This window comes from Pagrus pagrus (assembly GCF_965226575.1).
Source record: "Pagrus pagrus genome assembly, chromosome: 8".
NCBI classification, from domain to species: domain Eukaryota; kingdom Metazoa; phylum Chordata; class Actinopteri; order Spariformes; family Sparidae; genus Pagrus; species Pagrus pagrus.
In genome coordinates this window covers 12,836,813-12,854,293 of record NC_140192.1, presented here as the reverse complement: position 1 = coordinate 12,854,293, position 17,481 = coordinate 12,836,813, and the positions used below count along the sequence as shown (strand labels likewise).

At 39.9% G+C, this 17,481-nt stretch overlaps 1 protein-coding gene across 4 annotated transcripts in view; it reads right to left on the bottom strand.

The window, feature by feature from the left end:
- Nucleotides 1-534: 534 nt before the first annotated feature.
- Nucleotides 535-17,481, bottom strand: part of LOC311261790 (transmembrane protein 132C) — a 247,712-nt gene continuing 230,765 nt past the window's right edge. For all 4 annotated transcript variants that reach the window (XM_084360766.1, XM_084360769.1, XM_084360767.1 and 1 more), the window contains 10 exons: nucleotides 13,861-14,066; nucleotides 10,223-10,286; nucleotides 9,810-9,941; nucleotides 9,183-9,260; nucleotides 6,961-7,023; nucleotides 6,180-6,308; nucleotides 4,120-4,248; nucleotides 3,721-4,017; nucleotides 3,264-3,538; nucleotides 535-2,964 (listed from right to left, as the gene is read on the bottom strand). In XM_084360766.1, coding sequence (XP_084216892.1) covers nucleotides 2,337-2,964; nucleotides 3,264-3,538; nucleotides 3,721-4,017; nucleotides 4,120-4,248; nucleotides 6,180-6,308; nucleotides 6,961-7,023; nucleotides 9,183-9,260; nucleotides 9,810-9,941; nucleotides 10,223-10,286; nucleotides 13,861-14,066 — 2,001 coding nt within the window. In that variant the 3' untranslated portion in view covers nucleotides 535-2,336. The remainder of the gene's footprint in view (nucleotides 2,965-3,263; nucleotides 3,539-3,720; nucleotides 4,018-4,119; nucleotides 4,249-6,179; nucleotides 6,309-6,960; nucleotides 7,024-9,182; nucleotides 9,261-9,809; nucleotides 9,942-10,222; nucleotides 10,287-13,860; nucleotides 14,067-17,481) is intronic.

Genomic DNA, 17,481 nt, shown 5'->3' with positions numbered 1-17,481 from the left:
GGAGGCTGTGCAGTTGCCCCATTTGGAGTCAGCCTTTTTTTATCTGTGTCCATCCAAGCTCTCTGTCCATTCAATCCTTTATTCATTCTGTTCCAGACCTGATGATTCGGCCATTGTTTTATGTGCGTTTGTATTATGTATTTTGCTAAACAAATGATTGAGAACAGAAATTAGATACTAATCCAGATTTTGCCATTGTTTTCTTTTGGACACACCTAACACCCTAAGATTTGGTTTGGTTTTCTTTCTGAGATGGATCTCTTGGACTTACCAACCTCAAGCAATTTTGAGTGTGATGCATGATAGATTACCTCCGTTTTTACATCTCGTTATGGAGGTAATGATTCCTACCCTGTACAAAGACAAGAAATCATTCAATACTTTAAACAAAGACAGGAACATTTTTAGAAAAAGAACCAATAAGATCACTTTCACATTGTGGTGGTAGATAGTATCGTGTACCATATTTGCACTGTAAAATGTACAAAATTATCACCATGTTGTTGGCTAGTGACCTGCAATCTTATTCACAAGCACTTTGAAGCATGTTTATTTATCTACAACATACAGTGTACTCTGAAACAGTAACACATTTATAAATAAATATTGCAATCTTAACAATCTTACAGTTCTCCTTTTTTATTGTCGGTTCTTCATGACTCGTCACCTGAGCTTAACGAAGGTGAGGCAACCTCTGCCTGTTCTGTCTCCTTCCTTTCCCTTGTTCTCTTATGTGCTATCATTCACCAGCAGGTCTACTGTTTTCAGTCTTTCATTCCTTCCTCACCCTCTCAAATGTTAATTTAAATAAATAGATCTCTAGGAGAAAAAAAAGAATCATATATCCTTAAAATCTTAATAAATCTCTGAAATAAAAAGCTACAATTAATACCTTCCCAAAATTAGGACAAACGTAACGAGGAAAAACATAATAAAAACATTCTATTTATCAAAAATGACAAACAAAAGAGAAAAAAAAACATAATTATGTTTAGCAATAACAAACATGTTTCATGAACCCATATCTGTTCATGAGATACTCAAGAGTGTCACTCCATTTTCATTTGTGTTGTAATGTCATTCAGTATATCCTGTTAGCTCCATGTATTACACTGCAGGTACTCTGGTCTGTCTCGTTGCCTACGTGTTTTCTGTTTTGAATCATCCTCATTATTAAGTGTTCGGTCGGGCTCTGCAAAGCCCAAGCAGCCTCCTTTTTATATGAGACACCTCTGCCAGTCGTCCTATAAGTTAAAGACAGTATCTCACAGTATTTCACTGTGTACTTTTAGTCCTCAAGGTTTCTACTGCTGTCCAATCACAGACAAGGAGAGGGGCCGGGGGATGACAGGATTGGTTCTGAATACAGGGAGAAAGCCGTCATTGGCTGGAAGGTTTCAGGAAACAGGAAGCAAGCCTCAAATATGGCTAATGTCCTTTCCTGTTTGGAATTGTGCAAGTTTAAATGCCTCTGTCTTGGATCCAAGGGAGAAACAGTCTTTTGTGTGACGTATCATTTTCCAATTCTTGACACATTCGGTCGTTTGAGTAAAGAGCGAGATCGCCCGTATCAGTGCTGAATGGCAATTCCCACCAGTGCCATAATTTATAGTTGAGTACTAGGAATATATATATATTTTTTACATGTTACATTTTACTTATGAGCAATGCAAATGGGTCACATGATAGAATAAAAACAAACAGATTGTATTCTTCAGTAATCATAATCAGTGATTCCCTACAGTATATAACCATTCAGCAGACGCGGCAGGTTAATAACAGGTTTGTATATTAAAACTAGATCTATCAATAATCAATCAACAGCCACCGCCAATGCTGGCAATATACCATATGAGTAAAAAATAGTTATTGCCATCCTTGTTTTTTTATGTAAAGTGGCTAATTAATGTTTGTCCAATAACATACCCTGAATTTACTGTATAGCACAATGGTTTTACTGGTATTCTGAAAATAAACAATCATAACCAATAGTGACTTTGTAATTGATTTTTACACTAACATTTTCACAATAAATAATATAAAACAAATTCATAATGTTATTTGTTTGCTACCATTGTTTTCAGTGTGAGCTAGGGATGACAGTATGCTTTCCATAGCCTAAGGGGAGCTGAATGAAGCATCCCCTAAACTGTCTGTTCAATAATCTTTTAAACTCTTCGCCACACTTCGTGTTCCCTTAACTGTTCTCATATTCCTCCCATCCTCCCTCCCTTCATCCATTGCAAAGGCATTACAGGTGAATTGTACTCATTGTCCATCTCCCCCCTCCTGCTCTCATCCTCTGCCCCTCCATTTCTCAGTCTGTTTCCCTTCAGTCACAGATTGTCTTGTAGCCTTTCCATGTAGGTTCTGATTTCCGACTGACCCAGGTCCATATCCTGGCACACCCACTTGATGTCGTCCTCGCCCCCGTTGGTCATCAGGACTGAAGAGTTGGTGTATTGGCCACCCCCGCCTGAACTATCATTGGGCAGAACAGTGGCAAAAGACGTGAACTGGACGCGTTTACGCTTGGCGGCTGCAACCGCAGCCGCAGCTGTGGCTCGTGGGGAATTATTCAGATGCTCCGCTTGGCCAGTGGCATTTTTGCCACCTGTAGTGATTGTCGAAAGGCACTGATGCGGTTCTGGAACAGATCTGGGCAAGGTTTGTCCGTGGGTGATGCCTCGGTGTCCACCTGTGCCACCACTCCCACTGATGGTGCCCATGCCTGTACCCACGCCCATCACCAAGGTGTTACCAGCCCCGTTCAGCAGGTACTTGTTCTCTTCATATCCTCCTTCATTCCGGTCAATGATGGTGGTGCACTCATCAGGCAGCCCGCCCTGGCATTGGTCAGAGTGGTCAGCCAAAAGGTCGGCCTCGTTGCCAAGCCACACCCAATCATGGGCATGGTTCATGTTGCCTCCTGCTTCCAGCACAGGGACCTGCTTGTGACGGTACCTGCAGATGAACGGCAACAAAAAAATTACAATTTCAGGCTTTGCTGCTTTTTTTCATATTTGTAATAGATGGATTGAAAAATCAGTTTTAAATCAAACATTTAAAAACAGCAGTTAACTTTGGGCGAGCAAGCAAATTACAATGGATGAACCAAATTTAGCCAAGTACATATTGTTTGTCCAAAGTTTTTTCAACTTTGATGTGAATGAATGGAGCATTATAAGTTAACTTAACAATGAACTTTAATTGCTGATTTATTCTCAATAATAAAACAATGTCCAAGAGTCCTAATATTTCACCTGAAAGCAAAGCTGACACAGTTGATGAGGAAGACCAGTATTGCCAGACAGAATACACCCAAAAGGGCGTACATTCCAATCTCCAGGTCCGACAGTCCTCTAGTGGTCTGGGTCAGCTCGCTATCCCCAGTGCCTGGTACCTCCACTTGTGCTGGATAGCTATTGTAGTCCCCTGCTTGGCTGGGACCTCCGCCTCGGCTGCTGCTGCTGCCTCCACTGGCAGCTTTACCACCTGAAGCACGATGGGTTACTGTGCTCTTGGTCGTTGTGCTAACCTGGTGAAGGGAAATGAGTGTAATTAAAGAAATGCTAACTCTAATGTCTAGTTTCTTTATCCATGCACATGTTAATTGCTCAATTTCAACAGTTTTGTGTTGGACACATTGTACATGTAGGAAACAACTTATTTTAGTTAATAGCCCTGTACTTTTTCTCTCCATCCATTGTTGCCTCTCACCTTCCTCATGGCTCCTTCCTCTCGATCCACTGCTGCACTGTTGGACTTCCACTCTCCATCCTTAGTTCGGTGCTCGCTGGTGCTGTTGTCCATCCCTCCTCCATCGTCCTGTCCATCTCTTCCCATCACACCTCTTTCCTCGCCTTTTGCTCCAAACTTCACAATCACATTGCCAACTCCAGATGCCAGCACACTCTTCCTTTTTGATTTCTGGCAGGTCTCAGAGATGACCATCTCTACACGAACGAGTGTTCCCTGTCCATCGCCCTCTGCCACTACAATAGGCCAATGTTGCTCCTAATGGAAAAAAGAGACAATGTACATGTAAACACAGCAGTAAAATCTGGACGCTAGACTGTCACTTTTTACAAAGTCTGTAAGACTTCCAATTGCCAGTACCTGATTGGTTATGGAGATAATGCTCTCGTCCAATGACACGGCCGAGAGGAGGAAGTCTTTGGGATCATAGACATCAAGTGGTGTCACTGAACCATCACTGTACTGGATCCACGCACTGATCACAGCTTCCTGAAAGACAATGAGAAACAGAGTTGAGTGATTAACTGTGTTCTGGAGGCATAGGTAGAACGAAAGAAGAAAGCTCCATGGACAAATTTCAGTCCACCATTAATCAGCATTTGATAGTAACATCCTCTGAAATGAGCACATAGAGACACAAACACTCAAACTATGAAGCTACAACAAAATCCATGGTTACATTACATAATCTACAATGAAGAATGATAAAGGAGCTACGTCGAAAGGTCAAATTGTCCAGTCTTTGAATGGCTATAACTTTAGGATGTTTGCTACAATTAAGAGATGGATGACTGTGCTAATTGGTTGATGATGCCTCTTTATGGATCCCACTGCTTTCTACTCTGCCTCTGATTGGCAAGTACTTACCAAAGAATAAATACTGCAGGTTTTAGTTTGTGGCGCTGGGCCTAAGATAGCTTAAAGAATATTTTCATCAAAACTCAGGCTTGTCCCTGCTAGATTTGAAAAGCTTTAGCCTGCTTCAGTAATGTTTCTGTTGTTTTTTTGAGTCCTGCTTTAAAATGAATAGATGAGGTAAAGCTATTCATTGCTGTTGGCCTTGGTAGCTTGACATTGTGACAATATGTTTTTGAAATGATTACTTGATCGTGTCTCCAGCACAATGGAAATACACAGCGTGAACATGTAAACATTGAAAACCACTTCTTTGTGTGCACAGACTGGCTTTTTCTTTCTCTTTTCTCCCAGTCTCCATATCTTCCATAACAATGAGGACAAACACTTGGAAGAAAAATGTCTTTGTCAACAGACTTCTTCCAGCAGCAGCTCCTCAGCAAATAAAAACAGAGTTCAGCAGATAATGTATTTTCTCAGCTTGTCTTTAAGTGATCCTGCCTCACTAATTTCCCTTGATGAAACCCTTTGCTTTCTTTAATCAGAACACAGAAAGAACTGTGTAGGTATAACACAGTGAAAACCTCCCTACAAAAGTAATTAAGCTCCATCATGAGGAACAACACTTTATCCCTTTCCCTCCCTCTTTTTTTTTTTTTTTACTTCAGTCTTCTTCTCCTCCTTACTTTCCCTCCTTATAGTCCCACCATATTTCCACAGGTTATGGTGAGTGATGTAGATAAAACCAGACGGATAGAAAAAGGAATTAATGCCTGAATAAAATGCAAGATCAAATCTGTATTTTCATTGTAATGAGCTACTTCTCGTCCAATTAGCCCTCGGATAGAAATTATAACACAGGGTATTGTTTGATTAAAAAAAAATAAAAGTGAAAGGAGGGAGAGGGGACTTTGTGGGGAGTAAAGGAGGGTGTTTGGGATAATAGCCTGAGATAGTGTGATATAATAACACTTGACCATATGAAAAAAAGACAAGAATAGCTTGTGGCATGGTAGCCAAGAAACATAGCATGTACAGTATATGGGAGCTCAGAAGGTGACCATGTTTGGAAAAGCATTTTTAATTTCAATTGTGTTGAATTCCTCTATAGCAAATGTAGTTTCAGTTGTGACTTTAACTGAGCATTGTTAAGAAACTAATTGCCTTTATGTGGTTCCCGCTCACAATATTGTTTTACTGTAGACCTTGAGGTGGTTGTAACTGTAGTTAAGTAGTGCTATAGCCTGGGAGTTATGCACTCCTAATTAGAAACTGATTATGGGAGAGATAGCAGGGATATGATGTTCGCGGCACAGAATTACTGTTTAACTTCTATGATTACAACCTTTGGGGTATTACTGTAGAGATTGGAACGGCTTAAAATATGGTCCATCCGTCTGTGTGTGTGTGTGTGTCTGTGTGTGCGTGTGTGATACCAACCGGAAGCAAGGTGTCCAAAGTATGTTTATCATTTCATACACTCTGAAAATCTGATGAATACAACCCTGCGAGGAGATGGAGAGATTCTGATCTGAATGTGTGTGTGTACCTATAGTATATCCTACCTGTTTAGGTGTGTGTAGAAGGTCTGTAGCTGTAGTTGTCAGCTGTATAGCCTGGTAATTTCCAGGACTTGCTGACATACTGAGGGACAGAGATGCAACCAGCTGGACTCCCAGGTCTGTGATCGTGACCTAGACAAATAAGAGATACGACAGTCACTTGCAGAAGCAGCCGTCGAAAATGTTTGACTTTTACTTGCTGGAACCCCTTTTAGTGTCTACAAATGACAAGAAAGGTACGTCTTTGTCTGAGAGACGAGGTTCGGGACACCGAGATGATTCTCTTGTATGACGTTAAAAGTAAATCACTTTCAAGGTGGAGTAGATTCAAAACCTCTGGGTGATGAAATTTTCATAAACTCTGGGGAAATTATGCAGCTGAAGCAGTATTGTCGTACTGAGGCAAAATGAAATGAAAAGTCAGAGAACGGCATTCAATATTTAGACAATTTTAAGACACTGAACATGGTGAGTATAAAAGTAAGTCTTAAATGAACCACAGAGGAAGAACTAAAGACTAACAAATCACATTACCTTTTTCATGCCTTGTTATACCATACCATAGCTTGACACTGTTTTGCTCAATACACTATAAATATAAGTCATTTGGGGTTCAGTATCCGGAGGGACTTTCCTAATAAACTCTGTGAGACACTTTGAATATTATTTCATTTAATTTTTAGGCTAAGCCCTTCAATTCTGTCATTTTGTACAACCTGTCATCTGCACCATGGGATGTAAGACAACATAATTGTAATGCCAATACATAGAAATTTTGTTTTACCTTGTCATCCAACACGGTGACTGTCTTCTCAGCCAGGATAGAGTCAGACAGCGGCGACAGAACCTGCAACAAAAGATCAAACGACACATAAACAGGTGTAAAGTGACTCGGAGGTTCAAATTATAATTAAGTTTAAATGAAAAGGAAACTTTTCGCTCCCTGAAAATTTTCTGCATTAGAAGTGTCTACATATGCATAAAGCAATTTCATCCAAATGTAAGGTCTTCAAAGCTTTCATTAAAAATTTGCAATTGCAAATTTCCTGCTCTAACACCCACTCTGTCTGGTAGGTCTTTCCAGGGAAAGAAAAATCCCGAACAATACAGTCAAGTGTTTTCTATTTACGGCAACTGGAAAATCCAACTCAAAAATATATGTCGCTACTGACAAGCTGGCTGTCTGACAGGTGATGGAATGACAGCTTCTGTCTCAAAATATTCCCAGATAACAACAATTGTGAATCATGTTGCATCAAATAAAGGAAATTAGAAAGTACAGGTACAGAACAGGAGAGTCTGGAAGACAGAACAGGAGAGAGGCGCATGAAAGAGCTTTTGTTGTCGTCTCAGTGATTACTGCCTGAAGGTGACAGTAAAGTGTGTAACGTTGACGGAGGAGCAGTGAGAGCTGCTTAACGCCCGAGTGCTATGGGCCACAGACTGGCAGTATCTGTTAAAGTTAGGAAACTAACACGATGACACTGTAACACGCGCTAAGTAGTGGAAACAGTACACACACACACAAACAAAGGGTTCACGTCCACCTCCTAGACAACTTAGCATAATCAAAGCACAAGGCCAAAACTAAGGAACCAAAAGAGAGTGGATGTAAAGGGACGAGAGAGAGAGAGAGAGTGTGAGTGAGTGATGGGGAGCGAGTGGGAGAGAAATAAATGGAGTAGTTGTCAGAGAGAGAGAGACAATGACAAATAGAGGAGGACAGAAAGTGAGAGGGGGCAGAGAGAGGGCCACAGAAGAGATTGAGGTACAGATGGAGCGAGGGAGCTGCGGACAGACAGTGATAGAGATTAGGAGCGCCGTGTTGTAGTGTACTACTCCGCCCGGCGACAGGGGGACAGGCAGATCTGATTGGTGTACAAAGAAAATCTCTCAGCGAACGTGTCGGGGCGTCAAACTCAATCCCACCCTCAGCGAGGTAACAAAATGCAATGATTGACGGCTCTGGGATTGCTCTTCAAGACAGCCAGAGAGTGAGAGGGCGAGAAAGAGAGACTGGGGGCGAGATAGGAGAGAGAGAGAGAGAGAAAGAGAGAGAGAGAGACGGGCGCAAGAGGAACAGGCGAGACTCGGGGAGACGGAGCTGGGGGTTAAAATTGAAATGTCAAACTATCAAATGACGGCTGTCGACTCTGGCATCTCGATGGGAATGCTGGGTAAATTCTCTCTCCTGGCTCCCAAACAGAGCACAGCTGTATCTGTGTGTGTGTCTGTGACTGCGTGCATGCATGCAGCGGTCCCCTGACGAACGATGCAAACACACACTCAGCTGTTCCCACAATTCCCCAAGATATCCCTCTCTGCTGCTGCGCTGAATTCAATGCCAAACCACTTCTAACACAGGCACAAAACACAGCAATCATGCAAATTAGAAGAAAATGTTAGTTTATTTAAAGTATCGTTACATGAAAGATGAAGATGTGAAACAGTAGCATTGAATATGACAAGAACTGTTTTCACCGCGATATATTTTGTGGTTTTGGCTCTGCTATGTAACGGTATAAGAGTAATGCAAGACAGTAAGCCAAAGGACTGTCCTCCACTGTCACATTCAGTCACAATGGGCCGGCTTATTGGAATTCAGCAAGTGTGCGAATGTGTTCTCTGCACGCCAATGTAAGTGTGTGTCTGTGTGTAATTGCCGAACATCACACTGAGATGCCAGGGCCAAATCCGACAGTTAATTGTGGCTAATTGTGTAACGAGCTCGCAGGCGAGGCTTATAACTGCAGGAAAGGAAGAGGAGAGGAAGAAAGAGAGGATAATGTTTACGTCGCTGGAGTGCTTATGGCTGCAATCTGAGTTGCTAAATTACACCGCACCTCACATAGTCATACATTTTCGATGGTCTTTCTCCAGACTTGTCTAACTGTGCTTCAACTAGTTTTTTTGTTGTTTCGCATACGATAATATCAACTGAAACTGTGAAAAACTAATGTGAAAGAGAACAAACTGGATCACTAGAGTAAAACAGATGGTTAATACCTGTATAGTGGTGATCCCCAGGTCCCGTCCGATCAAGATTCGTCCATCTATCAGTCTGGCAATGCGAGGATCTTCTACCTGTGGAGCACAGAAACAGCTGTTGGCCACTACTACAAGTTGAATTTGTGTATTTCTTCTGGATTAGTAGTACACAAAAGTGCTTATATTAACATCAAGAAGAGTTTAACAGGAGTTAAAGGAAAAATTCAACATTTTATGAAATGCTTAACTTTTTATGTGCATATGGGGTGAGACCTAATTTTTTAATCCAACCACCATCGGAGTAAAAGGGGGGAGTTATGAGCTGTAACAATTTATTGTTATCTTGTCATCATGACAGGATGTTGCAAAGCATTTAAATCTGCTGTAAGCGTTATCTTCTGACTAAAATAAGTGTTAAATAGCTCTGTATTCATCAGTTATCCCTGTTCTAGAGTGTACGGTCAGAAGCCCATATCCTCCAACCCATCAAAGTACACAATTAACAGAATTAAAAAACGTGGCATTGAGTTTCTCATCTAACTTTTGGAAAATAAATGACTACATTTTCAAAAAAGTTGAACTATTCCTTCTAGGAGGAGTTGGTGAATGTGAGGTTATACACAGATATAGTTCTTTCATATCTACCTTTAGCTGGTCCAAGACCAAGTGAGTGATATCAGCTTGCCAGTCCGCTCCTAACATGTAGACCATCTCTCCTCCTGGGTCAGAGGGCTCTGCGACAAAATGTGTGAGGACCCGCACCAAGGCATACTGGTACTGAAAGGTCAAGAGAAAGGTTAAATTAGACTCTCAATTCTTTACTGCACGATTGGTTCTTATGTCACTATGTTGGCTTATTGTTGTGAGATAATAGAAGATAGTACACATTAATACTGCACAGCAGCAGTCTTAAAGTAACCAAAGCTAAGCATTACATACAAAGTTACATTTAATGTTCAGTATGTATTAGTACAGCTCTTATTCAGGGATAGTGACATTGAAGAACATGATTAAAGAACTCTCTTTAAAGTGTGATATGCAAACTAATCAAACGATACCTGTAGGGTGCAGCCTTTGCCCTTTCTCTCATCATCCTCATCATCTTCACTGTCTCTCGTAGGTCTGGGAGGAGGAAAGGAGATAAATGAGACAGAGAGAGAGAGAAGAGGGGAGTGAGGGTGAGATTATCTGGTAATTAAATGCCATTTTCATACTTTACACTCCAGGTAATATACTGTGTAATCTCTGCTCCAGGTTACACTCTCAGAGACATGCCATTTGTTAATCCAGCTCAAACTCTTTTAAAACACTTAAGTCCTGTAATGTGGATTTCCTTGAATGCCCGGGTAAGCAAATTATTTTGAATATAACCAGCCTTGAGTGCCATTCTTTGTTAATACTGTCTGCAGGTGAGTTTTTTTGTTAAAAAGTATACCTAAATTATTGATACCTCTCTTGAAAAAGCATGTATAAATTTCCCGTGTGAATGGAGCCGCACTTCTCCTCTATGAGCGCACAATCTAAAGTAGACAATTTAAAATGTTTCGTATGTTTAAAGCAACGATCACAAGGCAAATCCCATCGTAAAAAGTTGCAATATGTTCTTAATATGTTGTCTTAAAGGAGACAAGCAGATGTTTTTGACAACTGCACTTTTAATAAAAATCATTCTACAGGATTTTCATTTCTGTTTAACATTTTAACTAGAAAACTGGACTGGGTGATGAACTTTCCAGTCAGGTTTTGTAGACTAAAACAGGTATCATGTACTTGAAATGTTGGTTTAAAAGAGCAGACATTTTTGCTACTATAAGTGTTTTCTGCCCCCAACAGAGCCTTGAAACAGCTTATGCAAAGGCTGTTAATGACCTCAGAATTACAGTTGATACAAAAAAATCTTTTTGCACTGGGTTGTCGACAGGTTAAGCGAGTGGAGTGTTTGATGTGGGAATGACCTTTCATGAACTGATTCCACCTCATTGATTGTCGGTCTACTACTCACACCTTGTTTTTTTTTTAACATCTCATATTTCTTCAAAACCTTTTTTATAGCTGTAACTGCAACTGGTTCAAGTACAAGAAATTAGCAGTAGTTCTACAAGTTGTAGTAAAAATCTCCTCTGATCTCATCTGCACATGTCGATGAAACAATTAAAATATACATATACATATACATATATATATATATTCCACAGCTGAGGGGGCTGAATAATCATTCCCAAAAGCAGAATTAAAAAGGAATACAAGACTGCTTTAAATACACTATCAGTCTTGAAACAGAAAACCTCTCTCTCTCACTCCCTAGTGGAGGATCTCTCTTTCTCTCTCATACACAAACATACAAAGAAACACACACTCTTTCTTCTTTGCCTCCTTCTGTGTAATATCTACACAATACCACATGCAGACCAGCATTCATACAAGAACACACACACACACACACACACACGCACGCACACACACAGGACTACCCCTGTGTCCTAAACCTGTCCCGGAGTGCGGAACCAGGGTAATATTACAGGAATTCTCTTCCCATTTTCCAGTGCCCCAGTTGCAGATGTGTCTGTGTGTGAGTGCGTGCCTAAAAGCGCTTGTGTTTCACTGTGTGAGATAGTGGTTAGGGAAGATAGAGGTGCATGTGGGTCTGTTTGCGTCTCTACGTGGAGGCAGGTTGGTGGCTATCTGAGCAGAAATTGGCAAAATTGAAAAATAGGCCCAGCAGAACAGAATAGAAGGGTGAGGAGGTGGGGAGTAGAAGCACACACACACACGCACACGCACACGCGCCCGCGCCCGCGCCCACATACTCACGCACATACAAATGCACAATCAAATATAGAGGAAAACGGTGCATGCATGAAAAGAAAATAGACATGTGAACTATTAGGACAGAGCTAATTTTCTAAAGTTCCCCCATTGCAACCCTGAATTCGAGTATACAAAAAGATTGTGATTTCTTTCAGTGGAAAGATCTGATTAAACATTATGTCTCAAAGAGACAGAGATAGAGACAACTCTGATCCACATCTGCATCAAAATACACAGTGACGAACAATCACAGGTGTACCAACTGTTTTTCTAATTCAATTAAGTGCAGTAGCTCATGAAAAAAATCTTAGCTCATAAAGTAAAGACATTATTTAAAATGTTGTTCTTGACTCGTGTCCTGAATTATCACCAAATTTCATTAAGAATAGTTAAACTTTAGAGAGTGAATGCTAAAAATTAAAGAGCCACAGACACAAACATAACCTTCACAGGAGGAGAAAAACAAACATAATAAAAAACTGAATTGGAAATAGAAATGGAAATAGAAATAATCTAGTACCAAAGAAAAAGTAGATTTCTATCACAATAATTTATTTCTACTGTACAAAATTCATCTGGGATTTCTCATTCTTACTGCAGGGTAGATGAAAGATAAATGCCCTGAAGGCCCTTCTACAGTTGATATGCCTCAGTTTATATTCTGCCCTACATTCCTTCTTTCCCTTTATATTGTTTTGCCTTCACACTCCTTCCTTCTTTCACATTGCACAAACACACAACAGCAGTGGACAAGCATGTGCATGCACGCATTCACACAAAAATAGGGGGAAAATACTGACACACACCAACATCCTTATACGGATAATCGTATCCTATTGACCCGCTTGCACTGTCTCCCTTTTGAGAGAGTCTGTGTGTGAGCATGTGTGTTTTTGACGTATGTGTGTGTTTGTGTGTTTAAGTGACTGAATGCCTCATTCATGGCAATGATGCTAAAGCAACAGAAGATATCATCAGTATAGCTATATAGAGCTAGGCCTTGACTTCACAGGAAATCATAGGCTGGCTGGAAGAACATGTGCTATCAACTGCTCCATTCAATAAGCACTATATTATGCACACACAAAGACAGAAAAACACACACAAAAGTCTAAAGACAAACGTATTCACATTCGCACACTGCCTGTTTCTTTCCTCTATCAGTCGCAAAAAACACGTGAAATTCTTACAATTTACAAAAAGACAAAAAAAAAATAGATACAACAATGACTCATAGAGTCTGCGTCTCTTCTCTTTTAACTTGTAAGCTGAAAATCAGTGCTTTTTGTTGAAGAAACAATATGCATTGACTGCTTTGAAGCAGAACAAGTGCATGGACCGAGGCAAGAGCTGTAGTCATAGCTCAGATTATATCTGCCTTTTCTGCCCAGCAGAGAACAACTTCTACAGTTTGCAGAACACTTGACGTGTGGTGCGTTGTTATATATTTATTACAAGTGTAGATTATGTAGATTTTTTGCATATTTGGATATGTTGGTGTTGGTGTATGCAGCACTCGTGGCTTTGGATCAGTCAGTAATGCCATAAAAGAGCTACATGTATATGTCACACGTCAACATCAATGAATTGTAATGAAACTGAGACTTGAATATAATTTCTGTAATTAAAGTAACATATGTCGTACACCACCATGTTCCAAACTACATTCTACCTTGTGTGCCGCCAGCAGTCGAGTAAAGAGTAAGTCAGTTGGATTGCTCTGTGCTACAAGGTCATAAGAAAGCAGTTTATGTAGCAGGTGATAAAAAAATTCATTACATTTACAATTTCTTAAAATAAATTGTGCTTATTATTTATAAATGTATCATCAGCTCCCCTCTCTTGGCCTTGACAGCTTATAGACTTCACTGCCGTACAGGTAATTTACCTTTTGTTAGTGATGATCGGTACCCTCCAGCCTTTAACCTGGCTCAGCTCAGTATCCGACACATCTATCTGCAGAGGTAGCTTAGGCACCCAGACGGTGAGCTGAAGCTGAGCAGAGAGGTGCAGGTAGGTGAAGTTGACCGCCAAAGATTGCCGACCGCGCATTTCTTTACCGTTCACCAAAACCTGGTCACAGTTTGGGGAAACCTGAAAAGAGGGAAAGTGGAGAAATGAAGTGGGTTGAGTTTGGGACACCACTGCATGCTGAGTCTGATATTTCTAGCTGACCTCAAACAAGCCACAGAAACAGATGCAGCCTCTGTTGTGCATTCCTTAAGCAAAGCCTGGAGCCAGTTTCCATCAGAGCATTCATGATCTTGCAGCAAATAAAATATTTTGTCACTAATTGCTTACATTTCTATTTATCTTGTAAAGCACTTTGGAACATTTTTTCGTAAAGTGCTCTATAAAGAAAAGGTTAATAATACTACTGTAGCTTCTACTTGCCACACTTGGTGGCATTTCAGGTTTCTGAATATCCGTCTACTGTCACCCCCAGCAATCTGAAGCAATGTATTGAATGTGCAACATGTAACATTCTAAAATCAGTGAATCACATTAATTTAAAGACATTAGTATAATTACCAGCGAACACCCACGGGAAAACTGGCAACCTTTGCACTGCACTTTAAAGAGTCTGCCAAAGGATTTAGGGGGAGATCTTTTTCTACAATATGAAGAGGGCTAGAGAGCAAAAAGAAACCTTCTCTCTGTGAGAGGAATTATGGATAATATAATCTTACATTTAACAACAGTTACACACTGTAGGTTAGAGACTATCAGTTATCTTAACCATGGTGTCATTACTTTCAGTAATTAATGGTTCAGTAAACTTCAGTCACACGAGTTGGTCACAATTTCAACTGCTTTAGACTTGACTTAAAAAAAACAAAAACAAAAAAGACTCAACTCAACTTGGACTTTAACACCAATGACTCGTGACTTCACTTGGACTTGGACTAAATACCTTCACCCAAGCTCAAAGAGGAAAGAGTATGGTATTTAAAAATCACTACTTCAAGTTCACCCCATAAAGCATTAACACCTAATGTTACGTTACAGAGCTCCAGTTGGAAAAAATGATACCAAACACAATTTCATTTGTGTGCATCAACAAAAACGATACTGCAGTCTGCAAAATGTGAGCGTCTATTACAACTTCGTTCAACATTTCAATTGGTTCTCTTGTTAAAATGGCATTACGTTTGTTGAAGAGCAGATTATGACATGTTTGAAAATCAAAGTTCAGACTTGGGACTAAAGTGTAAAGACTTATTGTAAAACTTAACTTGGTATTACCACTTCTGGTAATTAAAACAGACTAATGGATTCTTTTTCAATTTATCTTTAACATGAGTTAGTCCCAGCTCTGATAACATTGTCTGCAAAGGTGGAGAGTTTCTAGGAACACTGACTCAAGATCTGAGTTTGTTTCCCTTTTCTAGCCAATTAATCACATCATGACCCCTTACACTTATCTGATGACCCTTAGGAGGGGCCTGACATTGCTTACACATTGCTGCGTCACTGTAACATGAAACAAAATAATGTAAAAGACTTTAAGATGTCAGTCACAGGACCTTTTACTGCAGAGCAAGAACTTTTACTTTTGATACTTTAAGAGATTTAGTTGACAATACTTAACCCTTTTACTTATACTGCGCCAGGATTTTAAATGCAATACTTCACATATCTCAGAGTTCATACATATGATGTCTATTCATACACAACAATAGTTAACTGAATTAATTCTCTCATTTTGCATCTTAATAATAGCCCAATCATTCTATGTTAAAACAAAAAACTATGGATTTGTTATTTCCAAAAGACTATAGACTGAATCTGTTTAAGTATATGTTTACCTCTCTGGGGGAAATGACTCATTTATCAATCAGACAGAAGTTACATCTTGTCCTTAAAAGCACTACCACATGCTTTCTGTTTCCATAATTATGTAAATGCAGATATCTAGTTTTAGGAACATATTCAAATTCAATTGCAACTGAAGTGCAAAAAAATGATTGTAGACACAGGATTATTATGGTTGTGTTTCAAAAAATGGACAGCACCCTTACAGACGATCTGACAGGCAGAACAATGGAAAAGCCAGGATTTTAGTCACTTTCATTTTCACCCTCCTTGCTTGTCTGACTGTGTGACTGATTGAGATGACTTTTTTTTGGACAAATCATCCCACATGTTTCACCAACAATGGATTCATGCAATGATCATAAGCCAATGGCATATTGTTATGGTTTTTGCCAAGGTGATGTGGTAGATATTCAGTACTGTATGTCCTGTATTATCTTAACTCTTGCTCCACAGTGAAACCAAGTGCTAATCAAATCCACATTGTCCAAGTTTTTTTCTTCCCAAAATATCTCTTAGAGATGCAGCCAAAGAGCAAGCATGCAACGAAAACAAAGGCATCTACTTTTCCTGCAATTGTACACCTTTCCACGAGTCTTTAATTTCAGTTTTATTTCATTCATTTCCAAATGTTTTAAATGTAATGAGAAGAAGACGAGAAGAAAATGAGAAGAGAAGGAGAAAATGCAACTTTTTCTGACAGGGTTATCTGCAGTTGAGAGCTTAAAAACTAAAACAATCCTGACTGCGACAAATGCGTTGCAAATATTTACTGTCATTATGTTTCTTCTCTGTCCCACCCCCTCATTATTTCTGATTCTTTGTTTTTAATTTCCAGACATTCCTGTTATAACTCCCCCCCCTTTTCTTTACCCTACACTTATCATCCCTCCACCCTCGCTCAGTTTTATTCCCTTTTTATCTTCCACACCCTCTTTCATCTCTCCAAGCTATCAGACATCAGACACGCCATCAGTCCACTTATCCTGCGCACCTCATTCTTTCTCCCGAGCCTGTCCTATTTCACTCTCTGCCTTACATTTAACATGTAACCCTTTGTGTCTGACTTTCTCCGTCTCACTCGGTTTGACTCTCACTGTCTGTGTGTCTCACCTTTCAATGTCTTTCAACCTCATTTCATTTTCTTTTGCAAACCTGAAGATTTCTGGACAAAGAGTTGTTTAGCCCTTCCCTCCCTTCGGTCCTGCTGCAAATGCATTGCATTAGTCTGTTTTGTTATGTGTGTATTTGTTTTCAACATTGATTTGCAGGGGAAATCTTCCCTGTTGTCTATGCTCTTTTTCAGCAACACCCTATTTCATATTTATCCAGTCATACACATTCGTAGCACGCTGCTGACCAGACAAGGTGTCTCACTTGTCTTGAATTTTGTGAAAAACCGATATATTTGTTTTGTTCACTTCCCAAACCCAAGAGGTATTCAAACTTTTTTTTTCTTATCTCAATGTAATTTATTGATGTTTTCTCTATCCTGCACAGCACATGTATAGCTATGTCTTACTGCTATCACATTACTTACAGACAGCTGTTCCCAGGGTCAGATATCTTTTCTGATGACATAACAGAAATGGGAACAGAGCTAATAGCTGAATATGTTCAACACTCACCAACTAATTGGTAATAATACCAAATATTCAGGATTGTTGTCAGGTTCTGGTTTATTACTTAGGGG